We start from the raw sequence: 20,430 nt of genomic DNA on the forward strand, positions 1-20,430 counted from the left end.
ATGCCACATAACATTAAAGTGTAAGAGCAAACAAGTGACACACCATCTGCCAAAGCCTGCATCTGTGCCATTCTGAATCCGGGCCATTGCAAGGCACAAGAGGAGTATTGCCATCCGCTCTGCTCCCTGAGGTTGATTTCCTGTCAGTAATTAAATGGAACATTTCAGAAAGAGAGAAGGGCTTGCATTTATATATTGCTTTTCACCATTTACATATATTGCTTTTCATCACCCCAGGACATCGAAAGATGCTTTACAGCAATTTAGTTATATTTTAAAATATGATCACTTTGGGACTGTAGCTAGTGCCACTCCCAATCTAATGCATGGCAAGATCCCAGAGCAGGAATGTAATTTGGGCATCACTTACTAGGCCAGCATTCATTAATCTTCCCTATTCTTGAAAAGGTGGTAATAAGCTGCCTTTGTGAATATTAGAGTGGTGCTGGAAAAGCACAGCAGGCCAGGCAGCATCTGAGGAGCAGGAAGAATTGACATTTCGGGCAAAAGCCCTTCATCAGGAATGAGCTCATTCCCGATGAAGGGCTTTTGCCTGAAACGTCGATTTTCCTGCTCCTCACGTGCTGCCTGACCTGCTATGCTTTTCCAGCACTGCTCTAATATTGACTCTAATCTCCAGATCTGCAGTACCCACTTCTGCCTTTGTGAACAGTTGCGTTCTTTATGGTGTAGGGGCATCCATTCTGCTGATCGCTGATGGAGGTAGGGGCTTTGAAAGGAACAGAGTAGAGTCTGGATCTTCTTATTTTTCTGTAATTTGATTGTGAACTAAAATGGAAAAGGTTGCACAGCACATCTTACACTTCATATGACAGGCATTCCTGTTCTCTTGTCGGGAATCAATCAAGGATTATGGAAAGGATTACTGCACTTTTTTAAAAGCAGGTACTGACATTCATAGTAAGTTTATACTGCTGTTTGTTCAAGCACCGGGGACAGTTTAGTCGCAGACTAACTGGGCAAGGGAGGGTGTAAACAATGAGATTCAGCCAGCAACAAGTAGTTGATTGGTCAGTGGAATGGTAGCCCATTGTTGATGGCAAAGGCCTCCTGCCTGTCAACAGCTGTTGGCTCTCGGGTAGCTGAGTTGTCAGTTGATGTTTGGTGAGAAACTATCAGATCTCCGAAAAGGAACAAATTCTCCTTTTCTCAGCAGTAAACATCACCCCTAGCCTGATGCAAGCCACTCTAATTTTCCTCATCAGTTCCTGTAAGCTGTGGCTCTTAACCAATAAATCAGAGACTTTCTAGCGATGAGTCGTTTGCCTTGTGCCTCCTGCAAGTAAATGAAAGTACCTGGAGAAAGAAGATCGAGGAGCAATAGGTCCTGACAAGCCAAAAGGATAATCTCGGTGAACCCTGTGGTCGGGACATTGAACTGCCTTTTTTGTCTTTACCCTGCCCATAACGTCCATGTTTTGATTCTCTATCTGCATGCAAGGGTAGTTTTATAAAGGGGTTTGAGTTTTAGCTAATGGTGCTTTGTGTCGATGATTCATAGTTGTTTGTAGTTAAAATTTATTTATTTGTTATAAACAGTAATTTGTGTTAAGTACAGAAACCTGTCAACCTGGGTCAAATTGGGGAACTTTGCATAATTTTCAAAAACTTTGACCTTTGCGATGACGTCAACAATTGCAGGGTTTGATATCTGGTGGGCTACCCCAGTGAGGAACAGATCCTTGGTGAGCTGCTGCACTGTATCAAGAATGCTGTTTGGGTCTGCAGCTGGCACTGTGTTTACTAACCCAATGAGTAAAGATTTAAGGTCATAGATGGTGTAGCAATGAAGCAGGCTGCTTTGTCTTGGATGGTGCTGAGCTTTTTTGAATTTTCTTGGAGCTGCACTGATCCAGGTAAGTGCAGAGTATTCCATCACAGTCGTGACTGGTGCTACATAGATGATTAACAGGTATCAGGGTAATGAGTTGAGGTACTCATATTCCTGGACTCTGAAATGTCCTTGTTCCTCAGTACTGTTGTGGGTGGTCCAGTTCAGTTTGAGATCAATGGTAACTCCACCCCCAACCCTCTCCAAATGGATGTTAATAATTAGGAATTCAGTGATGGTCGTGCTATTGAAATTAAGGGGCAATGATTAAATTCTCCCGTTTTGGAGATAGGATGAGGTAGGATTTCCTGGTACTTGCGTGGTGTGCTTGTTACTTGTCATTTACCAGCTGAGCCTGGATGTTGCCTGAGTCTTGCTGATTATGAGCACAGACAACTTCAATGGGAGCCATGAATGATAGAATGCCTACAGTGTGGAAAGCAGGCCAATCAGCCCATCAAGTTCACACTGACCACTGAAGAGCATTCCATCCAGACCCATTGGGAGGAAACCGGAGCACAGAAACAGACTCTTGAGTCTAACTCATCCATGCCAACTAGATATCTTAAACTGATCTGCTCCCATTTGCCAACATTTGTCCCATATCCCTCTAAACCCTTCCTCTTCATGTACTCATCCAGATGCCTTTTAAATATTGTAATCATACCCACCTCTACCACTTCCTCTGGCAGCTCATTCCATATGTCCACCTCCCTCTGCATGAAAGCGTTGCATCTCAGATCCATGTTAAATCTTTCCCCTCTCACCCTAAACCAATGTCCCCTAGTTTTGGACTCCCCTACCCTGGGGTAAAGACCTTGTCTATTCATCCTACCTGTGCCCCTCACTATGGAATGGGGCAATGTCAGGGGCAATGATCAAATAGAGAAATTTAAACTTGTAAATTGTCTGAACTGAGGAGCAATATAGGTCAGTGAGCGTAGTGGTAACCAATGAATGGAATTTAGTGTTTATTGACAGATAAATATTAGCAAGGATGCTGTTGCGATTGGACCGAACTGGATCTTGGGTTTTGGATTACACTTCTGGCAGTGGAATCCTCCTCAGTACGACACTGGCTTATAATTTTTGCTGAAGACACTGTGATAGAATTTTGATGGTCTGATCATACTGTTGGAACCCTCACTGATTTTTCATTATTGTTAATTTATATTTGTATCAATTTTGGTTTGGAATTGTGAACTAAGAATGGTGAGAACCCTATGTCCGCTCGCTTTGACTCCCTCCCCCCCACCCCAGGGAAAAGACCTTGACTATTCACCACATTCACGCCCCTCATGATTTTATAAATCTGTATAAGGTCACCCTTCAGTCTCCGATGCTCCAAGGAAAAAAGTCACAGCCCATTTAGCCTCTCCCTAGGGCTCAAACCTTCCAATCGCAGCAACATCCTTGTAAATCTTTCCTGAACCTATTCAAGAATGAAACTTAGTTTTCTAAAAGTAGCCTCACCAATGTCCTGCACAGCCGCAACAGGTCATCCAACTCCTATACTCAGTGCATTGACCAACAAAGGCAAGGGCAAGGCATGTCTTATTTACCACCCTGTGACTTTCAAGGAACTATGAACCTGCACTCCAAGGTCTCATTCTTCAGCAACATTCCCCAGGACCTTACCATTAAGTGTATAAGTCCTGCTCTGATTTGCCTTACCAGAAAGCAGTATCTCACATTTATCTAAATTAAACTCCATCTGCCACAGTCCCAATTGATTCTTAACTTTTGAGGATTTATTTCAATTGCTTTACTTTCAGGAGAGTGGATTTGAAAATTATCAAATCAACCATGATCTTATTGAATGGCAGAACAAACTCAACGGGCTGAATGGTCTACTTTGACACCCACATAGAGTCATAGAGATGTACAGCATGGAAACAGACCCTTCTGTCCAACCCGTCCATGCAGACCAGATATCCCAACCCAATCTAGTCCCACCTGCCAGCACCCGGCCCATATCCCTCCAAATCCTTCCTATTCATATACCCATCCAAATGCCTCTTAAATGTTGCAATTGTACCAGTCTCCACCACAACCTCTGGCAGTTCATTCCATACACTTGCCAGCCTCTGCGTGAAAAAGTTGCCCCATAGGTCTCATTTGTATTTTTTCCCTCTCACCCTAAGCCTATGCCCTCTAGTTCTGGATTCCCCGACCCCAAGGAAAAGACTTTGTCTATTTACCCTATCCATGCCACTCATAATTTTGTAAACCTCTTTGTGAACCTCTGACACTCCAGGGAAAACAGCCCCAGCTTGTTCAGCCTCTCTCTATAGCTCAAATCCTCCAACCCTGGCAACATTTTTGCAAATCTCTTGGACAAACTTAAAACAACAATTAACTTATCTGATTCTGTGCTGTGAACTTCGCCCAACAGTTGTTGAGGAAGAGCAACAACTAATGATAGAGAACAGCTTATCTATGGCTCTCTGTAAACTGCAACATCCTTCAGTACTGTCCACAATTCCACTGATCTTCGTGTCATCGGCAAATTTACTAAACCCATCCTTCTACGCCCTCATTCAGGTCATTTATAAAAATGACAAACAACAGTGGCCCCAATACAGATCCTTGTGTTACACCACTAGTAACTAAACTCCAGGATGCACATTTCCCATCAACCACCACCCTCTGGCTTCTTTCAGCTAGCCAATTTCTGACCGAGCCCACTAAGTCACTCTCAATCCCATGCCTCCATACTTTATACAATAGCCTACCGTGGTGAACCTTATCAAACACCTTACTGAAATCCATATACACCACATCAACCACTTTACGCTCATTGCCTTCTCAAAGAACTCAATAAGGTTTATGACGCATGACCCACCCTTCACATAACCATGTTGACTATCCCTAATCAACTTATTCCTTTCTAGATGATTATAAATCCTATTTCTTATAATCTCTTCCAACACTTTACCCACAGCTGAAGTAAGGCTCACTTATCTATAATTACCAGGGGTTGTCTCTACTCCATTTCTTGAACAAGGGGATAACATTTGCTATCCTCCAGTCTTCTGGCACTATTCCTGTAGACATTGATGACAAAAAGATCAAAGCCAAAGGCTCGGCAGTCTTCTCCCTGGTTTCCCAGAGAATCCTAGGATGAATTCCATCCAGCCCAGGGAACTTATCTATTTTCATACTTTCCAGAATTGCTAACATCTCCTCCTTGTGAACCTAAATCCCATATAATCTAGTAGCCTGTATCCCAGTATTCTTCTCGACAGCATTGTATTTTTCCAGTGTGAATAACAACGAAAAATATTCATTTCCCGCTTCTCCTCTCTTTTCGGACTCCACGCACAACTTCCCACTACTGTCTTTGATTGGCCTTCATCTTACTTTAAGATTAATGTTCACTTTTAGAGTTAAGGAATAAATTGATATTATTTTCTTTAAATATGGAATTTGGAAGTTCTCTGTCACTCATATTTTAACAGATTATGAGGTGAGGTGAGCTTTTTTGGGTGTTTGGTTTAATTTACAGAAGGGTTCACCACTGTGTCGTAACAATAAGGAGAGGCCGGAAAGGCTTGGACTTTTTTTTTTCACTGGAATGTAGGATGTTGAGAGGTGACATTATAGGGGTTTGTAAAATAGTGAGGGATTTAGATAAGGAGAATGGTATCTAGGGCGGAGATTTGAAGACTCAAGCTGTATTTTTAAGGTGAGAGGAAAAAGATTTTAAAAAGACATGAGGGGCAATTTTCTTTTGCCCGAAGAGTGGTTCATGTGTGGAATGAACTTCCAGTGAAAATGGTAGATGCAGGTGCAGTTATGACATTTCAAAGACATTTGGATAAGTACATGAACAAGAAATATTTGGAAGGACCAAAGCTAAGCGCAGGCAAGTGGGACTAGTCTGATTTGGGATTATGGTCGGTGTGGACTAGTTGGACCTTAAGGGTCTGTTTCTGTGCTGTATGACTCTATGACTCTATTTGCCCCATGATATTCAATGGCATTGCCATCACTGAATCCCCTGCTGTCAGCATTTTGGTGTTACTATCTACCAGAAACTGAACTGGATTAGCCATACAATGGCTTCAAAAGCGGGTCTGGGGCTAAAAATCCTGCAGTGAGTAACTCACCTCTTGACCTCCCGAAGTCTGATGGAACACTCCGGCAGCAGAGTTTTGGATGAGCTCAAATTTACAGAACGTGAAATGTGGGAAGCTGGCCAGGACCACTGTGGAACATTCATGTCTTGAGATCTCAAAGATGGATGAGCTGAGACAGGGATGAGGCTTGGTGACATTAGGGAAGTACAAGTAGGCAGCATTGGGTAATGAAGATGGTAAAGAGACATGGCTATTCAAATATGAGGAAACATTTGGAGAGATGTGGGCCAGGAGCCACATCTAGTGGGACTAGTTTTGTTTGGGACTTTGTTCATTCCGTGCTGTATGACTCAATGACTTTATGACACTAAATTTGAAAACAGTCTGGTTAGATTCAGCTAGTTGCAAAGAAGGGCAGAAAGTTTCAGATGCACTTAAACAAGTTTTAGTCAGAAACTATTTCTGCTCATCAATTACTGGATGCACAGCAGAGCTCTGTACAGTAAATTGTGTTATTTTGAATGGAATAATTCCAGTTAAGACCTGCTGCTTGTCCCATTTCTCGTGCAAGTGGGTGACTGGAGTATCTGGCTTGTTACTCACTCTCGCAACTAGTATTTGCCAATATTGTCAACTCTGATTAAACAGCCTTGAAACAAGCTCCTACCCAGACTGCATTTTCTCTGTATTATGACATAAGTTGGTGTAGGAGCAGAGCGTTTCCAGAGGTTTTTGATTATTGCAGCACAGTTGTTCTATTTTAGTCCTGGAAGGAATCAGGAGTACCATTACAGCATTGCGTGCCATTACAACACCATTGCAATCGTTGCAAATGTGGAAAGGGGTGACCAGTACCCATCACAATCTTTGCAAGTGCTAAGCGGAGTAAGTAATACCATTTCTGCCGTTTGCCAGTGCAGCACCATTGCGATCATTGCAAGTGCTGAGGTCGCTTTCTCAATATTTAATTTGAAAATAATTAATTCAGTAAATGAATTAAGCATTGAGAGGAAATTTTGTAATTAAAATTATTATTTCTAGGGGCTTTGAAACCAACTTTGAGTGCTGAGTGTTGCCATGGCAACAGAGCACAGAGTGATCTGTGTGTGTACATTCCTTGCATCTCTCTACATGGGTTTAATGTCCCCTGACTTCTGGGGAGTCGGAAGAAAAATAAGTGAGTGTTTCTGATTTGTCAAGAGTGCAGGCAGATGATTTCGGAAGAATTTAAATTCCTTTATGTTCCTCAGCAGAGGTCCTTGTACTTGAATGAGCGAAACGCATGATTCAAAGGAAGGAGGGAGCGGCTGGACTTGCTGCTGAAACCTCATGTTTTCTCCTAAGTCCCGACAAATGAGAAACTCGTGAGTGTGCCTGAGGTTTTCTTGTGTGTCATTTATCTTGCCTAAGCCACAGGAAGCAGGGCTCCCTGATAAGTATTTTTCCCCTCAGCTGGCTGCAGCATGTTGTTTCCAGGGTCGTGTCAGAGAGCTGGCATCTGGGACACTTCACTGCAAAAATAAAAACCCACCTGCAGTGTGACTTGACATTTGAATTGAATGAGGAAGGCTGGTTATGGAAAAGAACACTGAACCATGAAACTGAAAGTGGCTAAGTATGGCATCCTTCCAGTGTAGATTTGTATCTGTTCCTGTTTTATTTCTTCTTTTAAAAACATGAAGTACATTTAGGTCTGTGTTTGAAATTAAAGAAAGATCTTTCTTAAGTTTCTTACCCCGTGGCAAAATATAGTCACTCTTCCCCCAAATCTTTCATTTAATGTTCAATTCAGTCAAATAGATAGTTTTGTCAATAATTTGGTCGCCAGATTGCACATTTGAAGCAGCCCTTCATTGGTCCCTTCACTCTGTATTAAATTTCATTGCAATACTGGAGTGCTTCAGAAATAGTTAATTGGTTGTGAAATAGTTCAGGACATCCCGGCGTTGTGAAAGGCACTGTATAAATGCGACTTTTATCTTCTTTCTTTACCCTCCTGTGCCGTCAGGCTGTTGAATATGTTCGAGAGTGTGGTGATGGAAAAGCTCGGCAGGTCAGGCAGCATCGATGTTTTGGGCAAAAACCCTTCATCACGTTTGGCCGAAATGTTGATTTTCCTGCTCCTCGCTTACTGCATGACCTGCTGTGCTTTTCCAGCACCACACTTTTGACTCTAATCTCCAGCATCTGCAGTACTCACTTTCGCCCATTGCATATTTTGCATATCTGCTTTAGTCACATAGGTGGCTATCTTCATTTCTCTCCCCTTTACTCATGCCCATTCCTTATGTGGGAGCTTAAGTGATGATGAGATGTGCAGACATGGGGGAAAGGATCGCAACCTGGGCCGAACTCCTCATGATCTAAGGCTCATGCCCCATCATAGACCAACATGTAGCAAAAATGTCCTGATTCCCCTACCCTTAAGGTCGAGAAAATATTTGTTTTTAAAAATGCATCCACTAAAGAAGTGCCAGTTTTTGTTTCATGTGTTGAATTGAAACAAAGTCTTTCAATTGGCAATAAAACAAATACTTTAAACCACAAGTTAATGTTGGCGGCTAATGATATTTTGCATGCCCATTGTGCTGTAAAGGTTTGTACTCTTGAGGTATAGCTGCATCTCAAAACTACTTCATGGACTGTAAAATTGTTTGTGTGTCCTGGGAAAAAGAAACAGGTGCTAAAGAAATGCAAGTTCATTCTTCTTTCTCATTCATCACACTGATGTATAAATGACCTATGCTGTGACTTTCAGCAGTTTTAAAGTATTATCTTAATTGTCCTGATGAATGATATTAAAATTTGACAGTGTCCTCTGTTAAATACCATGTAAATTGAGCGCTGGAAGTACCTTGTTTTAAGTTGACAGCCTGCTTAAAAGATAGTGAAATTTTAATTTCCGCTTATGGAATAGTGTACACAGGCAAGATTTGTTTAGAAATTGATGGATGCCTGTAAGTTAGATACAACTTGCCATTGTCATGCTTACTCTCTCTGAGGTATACTGTATTGCACTGCCTTACCAGCCCAAGCATTGGAATCTCACCTCCAGGAGGCCTGCAGTTCTATCTTGGTATTTTCTAACCAGCCTATTCAGAGATGTTTCTACACACTTTTGGAGGAGGTTGTTCTTGAACCCAGTGAAAGTGAGGACTGCAGATACTGGAGATCAGAGTCTAGATTAGAGTGGTGCTGGAAAAGCACAGCAGGTCAGGCAGCATCCGAGGAGCAGGATAATCGACGTTTCGAGCAAAAGCCTTTAATCAGGAATGGTGGTCTTGAACCCGGGCCTCCTGATACAGGAGGTGGAGACACTAGCACTTCACCACGAGAGGTCCTGTTCTACAATAGTCCTGGTTGTAGTATGGGCAACATCCTATCTCCCCTCAGTGACAGTCTGAAGATTTCTTTGTGGTTTCACAAGCCATCCCGTAGGTTTGAGTGCCTTGACAGGTGACTGGCACCTGAAAGTGGTTCAGGACGTAAGGCCCTGTAAGAGTTGCCTAGATATCTAGCACAAAATTCTGGCTGTTGCAATTATCAATGATTTGAGCATTAAGGGAGTGGAATCCTTTACCATTCAAGAAGGCCGCTGGTCCTCGACTGGGTGTTCTGATTACTACGTGCACTTTCGGAAACCAATGAGGTCTAAAAATCCAATTTGTCCTCACTGCCAGATAAGGGACAAAGAGATGGGTTGTTGAAAGGAGGGCATCACGGACTTCCAAGATGAGCTTGTGAGTTATATCCCTGGAATGCCACAGAAGCACTTTGTCGCTCCCTGAAACAATCCGCTCTCAAAGAAATTAAGGGCAGCTGCTACCTTTTCGAGTTGCTGAGATAGCATTCTCACCTGGGTTTTTGTGGTGCAATAGTAGGATCGATACCACTGAGCCAGGAAGTCTGCGTTCAAGTCCCACCTGCTCCAGAAGTGTGTAATGACATTTCTGAAAAGACTGATGCGGAAATTTATCTCGGATTGTCACCCAATCCTTGTGATCGCATGGCCTCATCCAGCAGCTGGCATAGGTGTGATCTGATGACTCAGCATGTCCTGAATCATTGTCCACACTGGCTCCCTTTCATTTGAAGATAGTTGCACCTAATCCAGAATAAAGTTATGAACCGAAAACTGATTGGTAGGTTTAAATAGATTACGTTTGGAATGATGCACACTGTAATTGCCTAGTTTGATGACAGCTAACTTAATCTAAGACTATTGATTCATCAATGATGGGTAAGTTACTTAAGGCTGTTTTGATAATCAGGGGAGTGCTTGCTTTCCCCCTCCACCCCATACCCTTTATCTCTCCTTCAAAAACACAAAAATCACAGTTGCCAGTAACAGAGACAAATTTAGCTTTTGTATGTGCAATTGCACCAGATATGCTATCACTCAATCAAGACAGCGATTCACAATTCAGTTTTTATCCCACTATTTAGGCTATACTTTTGAGGTCTTTGATTAGATAATAAAACTTGTAATCACTTGTTGCTGTCTTTTTTACATGTTAATCATCAGAAACATTTGATTAAATTAATGCTTTGCTGCTTCAGGGATCATTACTTTCTCCATTTCCATAACCTATCCATAAACTCTGGATTATGCAAAGTGATTATTTTGAACAATTGTCTCAATGAACATGCACTTTGGGAGTGACCGTTTCTTTGTGACATTGAATATAGGGGATTGGTAATTTTAGGCGCAGTTAGGTAGACCGTTTTATGACACTATTATTAGCCAATGATTAACTGCCATTTAGCTGTCCAAAACTTTGGAACTAGTGTTCCAAAAGACAGTGGTTTGATAGTGTTAAAACATGTTTCCCAATCCAAGGATTTCACCCAAAGGATCCCTTTCCTATTCTAAAGTTGTCTACCTTGAAAGCTATTGAAGCAAAAATTAGGAACTTCCTTTGTGGTTAAAGTTCTCCTGACATTTCAATATAGGGTGCTATCCCTCCCTGTTCAGTTTCTGCAATGGTTATTTATAGCTTTCACACTTTCATACCTGGCATGCCAGCACAGATAAACTATGGGTAACATGCAAGAAATTTCTCCTTCATTTTGTCTGATTGAATACCTCTGGCAAAGCAGATTAACGTTTTCTTCACAGTGCCTCATCGAGCACTGCTGTGCATGTATTTGGTGAATTAAACGAGCACTGATCAGAATTTTGCCGCTCATTTGCAGCTCAACTTTGGCTTATTAAGAGTACACTCGAATCAAACAGTCATAGATTCAAGTCCAACACTAGAGGCTTGAGTACGTAGTCCATGCTCATACTTCAATGCAGTCCTGAGAGAGTACTTTATCATTGGAGGTGCCGTTTTTAAATGAGATGTTTATCAAATGCTTGCATAGCTACCCTCTCAGGTGGATATGATAGATTCCATGGCACTATTTTAATGAAGGGTGGGAGAATGCTCCCTGATGTCCTGAGCCATTATTTAGAAAGCTGTTTGGACCAGTTTGTTAGATATATTCAAGAAGGAGTTGGACCTGGCCCTTGCAGCTAAAAGGATCAAGGGTTATGGAGAGAAAGCAGGAGAGGGATACTGAAATTGCATGATCAGCGATGATCATATTGAATAGTGGTGTAGGCTTAAAGGGCTGAATGGCCTACACCTGCACTTATTTTCTATGTTTCTATGTTTATCCTTCAAACAACAACATCCATCACACATGATCTGGTTATTATCGCATTATTGTTTGTGGGTCCGTACTTTCCACGCACTTGTGCTGTGATTCTGGTGCTGCAAGATGCACCTCGTTAATTGCTCTTATGGACTCTGGGATGTTCTGAGGCTGTGAAAAACATTGCAGAAATATAAGACTTCTCCTTTCACCTGGAAATCAGGTGAATCCGCTAAGCTTCATTTGCATCATGTGTTTTTAATTCAAATATTGTCTTGTCATCTGCTTTTCATTGTCACGCACGGAGAGCTCGCCTTCCATTCCTTAAGTCAACCAGCGCACTGCTGTCTCATTGTTCTGGGACTACACAGTCCCAAAGCTGTAAAACTCCTGTCGCTAAAATAACACCCAGCTCTCATTAATTACTGCCGAGATGGAAAGCTTTCCTCTTGTGTCTTTTATGTTGTGCTCGTCATTCATTAATGCCTAAATTAATCTGAACTTCTATTGCTTAAAAGGCCTGGCTCACTTATTAATCGTATTACAATGCCAAGCTGACACACCAGTGCTCAATACTTTATTTGAAAAGAAAAGCAGGTTTCTTGTGGCTAGATTGTGACAATATTCATCTTAGACCTCCAATATAACTAACGCTGAATCAGGCTCTTCTCGTTGTAAGAGCAGTATCATGCAAATATTAAAGGTTGATGAGAACTGGCTACATTAAGCTAATTTTGACATTGCGAGCCCAGCTACCTTTCCCAGTTTTTTAAGTTCTCAACAGCTGAAATTTATTTTTCCTGTCAGTGTGTCTGTAACAGCTGTATTATCTCCCCAGGTGAGTGACATTTGGAGACAGTTAAAGCCATTTACAATCCATGCCACAACTTAGCAGAAAAGGTGTTTTTTTTAAGCAGAAGAACGCAGTTGATACACTCCTTTCTTTTAGATTTCATGGTGAAGTACAGCATATATTATATTCTTCACTAGAGTAGGGGGTATATTTTCTACATTTCCACCCAAGTTGGGGTGTGTATTTTCAACATTTTCACCTGGGATGCATGTATATTTTCTACATTTCCACGCAGGGTGTAGTGCATATTCTCTACATTCTTCATTGAAATGGGTTGCATATTTCCTAAATTTCCATTCATGGTGAAGCACAGTGTATATTATATTCTTCACTGGAGTAGGCAGTATATTTTGTACATTTCCACCCAAGGTGGGATGTACATTTTCGACATTTTCACCTGGGATGCAATGTATATTTTCTGCATTTCCACAGGGTGTAGTGCATATTCTCTATATTCTTCATTGAGGTGGGTTGCGTGCATCCTAAATTTCCATCCAGGGTGCAGTGTATATTTTTAGCACTTTCACCTTGGGTGCATGTATATTTTCAATACTTCCATCTGGGGTACGGTATCTACTTACTGAGTTGGAGGCAGATGTTTCCTCCATTTTCACCTGGGAACAGTGTATATATTCAACATTTCCACCCAGCGTGCAGTTTGTTTTATATCTGGGATGTGGTGCATAATGGCTACATTGCTTATTGATGTGGAGTGTACATATTCAAGTTTCTTCACAGAAGTTTGCTATGTACTTTACAGTGCAATTATGGTGATACAGAATAACATGGTCTGGGGGAAGCAAATTCAATCATAACTTCCAACTGAGAATTTTGCATGTGATTGAAATGGAACTTTATTGCAGGCCTATGAGAGAAAAGCAAAGGGCATGAGACTTATTGAATGGCTTTTTGAAGGAATCTATACAGGCGTGATTAGTTGAGTGGCTCAATCTGCCCTGCAAGACTCTACAATTATATTTCTTTTTTTAAATGTAAGCTTCTCCTTGGCAAAAACTGACTTTAAATAGTAAAACTTTCAACTCCCAAATGCAGTGTTTGCCTACTGAGGAATGCTGCAGATTGTGTTTGGGGGCTGTGAATTGTCTACTGTTAGGAACTGCATACCACTGTTTCAGGTGTAGTACAGTCAGTGGGAGCTGGTTAGCTCAATTGGATGGATGACTAATTTGCAGTGCAGAGGGAAGGTAACAGCTGTGAAGGATTCTCTTTCTTGACCTCTCTCCTCATCTAAGGCCAGGTAACCCTCAGCTTAAACTACCACCACTTGTCTCTCCCTCTAATGAAAGAGCAGCTCTATGGTTGGTAAACCCTATGGTGAACTTCATCTTTACAGACAGTGTGCCATATAATTTCTGCAATGGGTTACTGGAAATAAAAATACACCATATGGAGAAATACAGTTATTCACACTAAAATAAGATATCACTGCAGATACTGAAGATCTGAAACAAAACAGAAATTACTGCAGAAACTCAACAGGTCTGGCAGCATTTAGAGAAAGAGAGTTAGCATTTCAAGTCCAGTGACCCTTCTTTGGAATTGAGTTCTGTGTTGATAAGGTCCCAAGTAGTAGGTTGGTAAATAAAATCAATGTGTGAGGTTGGGGAAAATATTCCAATATAAATTGAAAATTGGTTGACTGACAGTCATAGAATGGGAATAAATAGATCAATTTTATGACTGTAAACTTTACTAGTGAGGTACCTCAAGGATCAGTGCCAGTTCCACAGCTGTTCACAATCTAAAAAAATGATTTGGGCAGATGGACAATTTATAATACGTGCAAAATTGCTCAAGACACAAAACTAGGTGAGAGTAAGTTATGAGGAGGGGACAAGAAGGCTTCAAAACAACGTGGCCAGGCCAAGCGAATGGGCCAGAAAATGACTGATTGAATTTAATGTCCATAAGTATGAAGTTCCCACTTTGATAGACAAAACAGAAAAATTGAATATTATTAAATAATGAGAGATTGGGAAGTGTGGGACTCCAACAGGATCTGCGTACCCTTGTTCATGAGTCACTTAAAGCTCGCATATTAGTGAAGCTCAGAATTGGAAAGGCAACTGGATTGCTGGCGTTCAGGGACCTTGAATGCAGGGATAAAAATGACCTGCTGGTGGGTTGTATGGAGCCTTGGTGAAACATTACCTGGTGCACACTGTTCAGTTGTGGTCTCCTTATTTAAGGCAAGATATACTGAGCATAAAGGGAGTGCGGCAGAGGTTCTTCCCATTATTGCCAGGAGTAGTGGGATTATTTTACGAAAAGAGATTGAGGAGACAGTATCTGTATTCCTGAGAGTTTCAAAGAGTGAGGGGCGACCTCATTGAAGATGCAAAATTCTCACAGGGCATGACGGTGTGGATGGAGGAAGTATGCTTGCCCCTGACTGGTGAGTTTAAAACCAGGGGATATAATCTCAGCCTAACAAGTAAGACTGAGTTGAGGAGGAATCTTTTCGCTCAACGGCTGGTGAATCTTTGGACCTTTCTATCCCAGAGGCTATGGAAGTTCAATTATTGAACAACTTCAAGACCGAGCTTGATAGATTTCTGGAGATTAATGGCATTAAGGAATATGTAGATAGTGTGGTAACATGACATTGAAGTGGATGAACTGCCATACCTATGTTGACTGGCATAACAAACTCGATGGGCTAATTGGCGTAGTCCAGTTCCAATCTTCCCATGCTCCTATTGTTACAGTACTTACACGGCTTCGCAAAACTGAATGTATTCTGTACACTCATGACCAAGGTATGGAGTTTGCTTAACCCTACAGAGAAACCTCACAGTCGATGTTCCCTCTCAATTACACAGCCATGCAACAACCAAAGCGTTTCCATGGATGTCATGCATGAGTCAGCCTCCGTGGAGTAATTGTGCATTTGCAGTGATGAAAACAAACTTGAAGGGTTGTTCTCTTATCAGAAATCATCTATGCTATTCTTCCTGCCCCTTCCCCCTTCACAAAAAGATAGAGGCTCCACTGCTCAGACTAGTGAGATCCAATGTAAGTCATTTTTAATATGTAATTCAATCAGATTTTACAATCTGAAACTTGTCTTGAGAATAAAAAGTCAACAATTTTCTATTTTCACTCGTGATCAAGCCGATATAATTCATCAGAACGTGCTCTGGTGTGATACCTCTTGGTGTGAAAATAGCACTTGTGTCGGCCAGTGAAATTGTGTTGCTAATTAGCTTCATTTTGCATATTGTGTACTAATTCACTGCATGAGAAACGCCAGTTTCTTTAAAAACTTTTAAGACCTGTTCCGTGTGCTGCATCTTCTAATGAAATTAATTCAGCTTCGGTACTAGTTAAGAGCTGATGTGGAATTTGTTAATCAAAGCAGATGGGAAAGTGTGATGTATTTGCACTGTGATAAATATACTATCATGTATGCATATCTTTTTTTTCTCGGTAGCTTGTATCCTGTTGTAGTTGGGTGATTGGAGATACAACATTGTCTGGGACAATTTTTGCCAACGTATTTTTTTCTTCGTTGTTACATCAAAGTTGCTCATTTGTTTAACACAGGTACACAAATAATAAAGCAAAGCTTTTCAGACTCATGGTTAGCTATTGGTGCTGTGTTCCAGTACAAATGATGTACTTTAAGATCAAATTGAGAGAGACTGCTCTGTGCTTGCAGAGAAGCTGGGTTTGTTTTCAGCAAAAATTCAGAAGTGGTGATCAAACTTAAACTCATTTCATCAGCATGATGATCGGTACCCAGAGGACTCAGATTTAAATTAGCTGGTAGAAGAATGCAGAGGAGTAAGGAGATTTCTTTTAAGCAGTGCATTTCCCATGATCTGGAATATACTGTTTGAAAACAAATTCAGTTGTTAGTTTCAAAGGGGAATATTCATGAGAGGAAACATTTTGCAGGACCATGAGAAAAGAACAGGGGAACAGGACTAATTGAATAACTGTTTCTAAGAACTAGCACAGACACAATTTACTGATTGGCTTCCTGTGTGGTATGACTCCATGAATACTTAGAGGAGCAAATCTGTCATTGTCCTCCCTCCTGTGGTAGGATTCAAGTGGCCACATTGACAGGACATTGCCTCCAATTTCAGGGAGAGGGATAACTATACATATCCGAAATAAAACCTTGGGTCAGTCAGAGTTGTCAATCTCATTGTTGTCGCCAACCCCATCAATGAGCATTTCTGTGTTTTGCAAACATTGTAAATGGAGATCTGGCCAGATTAGACTTTGGCTGCCTGTGTCTGACTGAAAGCTGCACAGACGTTGACAGATTCATTGAAATGAATTTTCTTAATGCCCAGCGTAACTGTACAGTGACAGTGTGAAGCCGAGAGATTTTAGGCTGCAACATATCATCTGCTTCAGCATATGCACCGCATTCAATTAGCCAGTCTCACTGCTAACATTGTTACTCCTTCAGATCTGTAATGTAAGTGAGTCATCTGCTGACACTTCCAGCTATGTTCCATGTTTGTCAAAATGTCGCGTGAAAAGTGGTGTTCATTTTGAACATAACAGTATGATTGCCTTTTGCCTGATCCACATCATTGCTCACCAAAGTAATTTTATTTGAAATCAGTGCAGAAATACCAAGGGTAACATATAGATAGCAGTGCATGGCTCATGTATAATAGTCCCGTTATGCAGTTGATTGAATGATGCTAACAAGACCACCAAACTGTTGCTCAAAGTGCGTCAGAGGATAAGTTGCTCATTACCATTTGGGATGTTTTCTGATTATTCCTGTGCTTAAAGGACAGAAATTTGGGCACTGATTTCTAATTCTCACCCTAGTCCAGGGCACAGCAGGTAACTGACTCTCAGGTTGTGTATGTCGCAAATAGCCACTGTTGACATTATGGGTTTGTAAACCAGTTGGAAATATCTGAAATAATCTATCTATGGCCACAGATTGTCAACCAAGCCAATTTCAGTGCTGGCTCATTAAAGTTCATGAGAGCTGATTAATGCAGTAATCTGCTCAGTATTGCAATGGTCCTTCGTTTTCCCTCCTCTATCAAGGTGACAGTAAGGATTCTTCAATTTGCACACTAACTCTTAATAATCCTAAACTAGAATGCATTTCACCAATGTAATGTACCAGATCATCTGGTCAGGATCAGGACCTCTATTTATAACCCTGATAAATTGACTTAAAAAAACCCACTTGTCTAGCCCAGCTCTGAGTGATCTTGCCATGGAGAATCCTTAAGTTCCAACTCAGTACTGCAGTTCATATGGTGAGCAGTGCCTCTTTCTGTAGTATTAGCCGGTGTACGTTTGGTAACTTAAGAGTTTAAACATCCCAGAACTTCTCACTGTGTAAGCATGTTAGGTTAGGTACTGGCTGGGTAGGATGGTGAGTTCAGGTTGGGTTAAATTGGGATAAGTTATCGGAATGTTGGGCGTCGAGGGGGACTTGGGTGGGAGCAAGTTGTCTAGTTACTTAGTACTGTAATTAGAACTGAATTTAGTCACTCTCATAATTCTGGAGTAACAATCCCAGTAAATAAGCCATGTTGCTTGGAAGTCTCTAATTCAGACTCAGAGTTGGATACTTTTTTGGCAGGTTTTGGACATTGGTGATTGCCCACCAGATGTTTACTCTTCCTGGACAATTCCCACATAGTCATTATATTGACACGTCTAAGGGGTCTTAATTAGTATCATGGTGGGCAGGAAGGGAACGGTGGGTACATCCATTCTTCAACTGCCTGAAGACTAAAAGATCTATGACAATATAGTTTTAACAGAAAAACTCACTCAAGGTCAAATAATTAATGAACCTTGCACAGGATTGATGCATTCTGTGGTATGATGCCAAGCAAGTTCATTTCCAGGCCAGTGTTGAATTAGCTGGTCTTAGTCAAGGGTGATAATGGAGACTGTACTATTGGCTTTGCTGCTCCTGGACTGGGTAGCTAATTGAGTCCCTGTTAGAAGATGAACTTCTGTGAGTGGCTGAAATGGAAATTACGGGACTCTAATTCAATATATTTGCAGATAAATTAGTTCAAACATGTTCCAACCAGAAGTGCATGCAGGGATTGGAGAAAATGGCTAGCTTGTTGATTAGGAAGATATAGTTTAATTCCTGGCCCATGTTAAATTAGTTAACTTCAGTCAAGCATACAGTGACGGAGGTGCTCGCATATGCCTTGGAGCTCTCTGGGTAGAGGAGAGAAATTCCTGTCAAGAGTGTGCTGCTGGAAAAGCACAGCAGGTCAGGCAGCATCCAAGGAGCAGGAAAATTAATGTTTCAGGAAAAAGCCCTTCGTCAGGAATTCGGGCTTTTGCCCGAAACGTCGATTTTCCTTTTCCTCAGATGTTTTTTCCAGCACCGCACACTCGATTCTAATCTCCAGCATTTGCAGTCCTAACTTTAGCCTTTAGAAGTTCCTGTTGCTGCCCAGCAACGAGCAAACCTTCAAGGAAGCACATGTGCTGCAGCGATGAAACTTGACTGTGATACCCCTGCACCTCCAGCATCGGAGGAGACCCAGAACTTGCAGATCCTTACCTCCGTGTAATTAGTAAACTTGTGAGAAACATTTGGGTGAATGGGTAGAAAAGCTAAAAGGCATTTGGAGACTGTGTGGATTGGAACATGAGAGAGTGCTGACTAACTCGCTGTCACCATGCTGAGTAAACCTGACTGTGCGCTAAATAGCTTGTTACGAGCCAATTGGTGAGTTTCAGTGTGCAGCTCTGTCGTCTTCGTGCCCTTGGCAGTGGTGTCCCGGCTCTTCCACGTCCTCAAGACCATCAGTTAAGCCCTGCTCCTCAAGAATCCAACAATGAAAAGACAGATTGTTCTGTCTCACTTCTCGGGGCATGAGAATATTGAGGAATCAGAGACTGAATGAGTAGGGTGGCTTTCAGAAGCCAACACCTCGACCCCACAACCCTGCTTTCTATAGACAGGGTACTCCACTTACCCACTTTCCCAGCGTGCAAAGAAGGAAGGAAGTTTAGAAGGTTTCAAGTTGAAGTCCTTACATGGCTGTCAAGCGATCATTTAAGGACCTGAATTGTTGTCTGTTTGAGATGGTCCTCAATTGACTTATTTTGCCCAGACTTAATTGGTGAGGTAGCAAGAAGGAAGCAATTATCTATCCCAGGCCAAATCACCCAATTATTTCTCCACCTTATTCTAACCTTTGTGTTGTCAAAAAATCTAGCAAATGAACTTTTTTCAATGATTGATTTTTAATGATCATCACCATTAACTTGTTAAACAGGTTTGGTAAAAAGAAGGAAGAGAAAGGGAAGGAGCAAAAGTCTAAGCAGAAGACTGATGGCCTGAACGAGGAGGAACTGGAGAGAATGAAAGGAGAGCGTGACAGGTAGGATACATACAAGGATCAGAAAATGTTGGTCAAGTGCAAACAATTGCTCACTCTTTGGAGAATTGATAATGTTCATTGGAACATTTACAATAGTAAGAAATCACATGTCAGCATTTGTCTAACTTAACAAACCTTTCAACCAAGGTAAAAGAGGAGATTTTACTTCCTGTAGGAAATATTTCCTCCCACAAAAACCTGGGTCTCATTTTAGTTATCATTTTTGGTAATTCAGTAAATTTGAAGTCTACCCACCCAAGTTGTGAAGTTGTTTTCACAGTGAGAATATCATCTTTGTTGGTAGTTTGTGTCTGAGTCATAACACAGCAGATATCACAAGTGTTGGAGCAGAACCTCCTTGGTTCTGAAACTGAGCTCATTAAGGAAAACATAAAGTAAGTCATACATTCACAACTTGGATATTTTTAAGGAGCATCTCTTTGGATTGACATATGGAACAGATTGCCATACACAGCAGTGATGATGGACTCTATTGACACATTCAAGATTGATTTTCAGTAACATAGTGCCTTTCATGACCTCAAGTCCCAAGGCACTTCACAGCCAATGAAATATTTTAAAAATATAGACACAGTTTCCTGGTAATCACAGGGCCCAATCAGTATATTC

General features: G+C 41.4%; 1 protein-coding gene across 5 annotated transcripts in view; it reads left to right on the forward strand.

Moving 5' to 3' along the window:
• The window catches only part of LOC122551426 (partitioning defective 3 homolog B-like), a 979,113-nt gene that overhangs the window by 700,544 nt on the left and 258,139 nt on the right, over positions 1-20,430 (forward strand). For 4 of the 5 annotated variants that reach the window (XM_043693308.1, XM_043693311.1, XM_043693312.1 and 1 more), the window contains one exon: positions 19,696-19,800. The exons of the other annotated variant lie outside the window; for it this stretch is intronic. In XM_043693308.1, the coding sequence (XP_043549243.1) occupies positions 19,696-19,800 (105 nt within the window). The remainder of the gene's footprint in view (positions 1-19,695; positions 19,801-20,430) is intronic. 5 annotated transcript variants of the gene reach the window in all.

Source organism: Chiloscyllium plagiosum, chromosome 7, assembly GCF_004010195.1.
Source record: "Chiloscyllium plagiosum isolate BGI_BamShark_2017 chromosome 7, ASM401019v2, whole genome shotgun sequence".
Lineage (NCBI taxonomy): Eukaryota > Metazoa > Chordata > Chondrichthyes > Orectolobiformes > Hemiscylliidae > Chiloscyllium > Chiloscyllium plagiosum.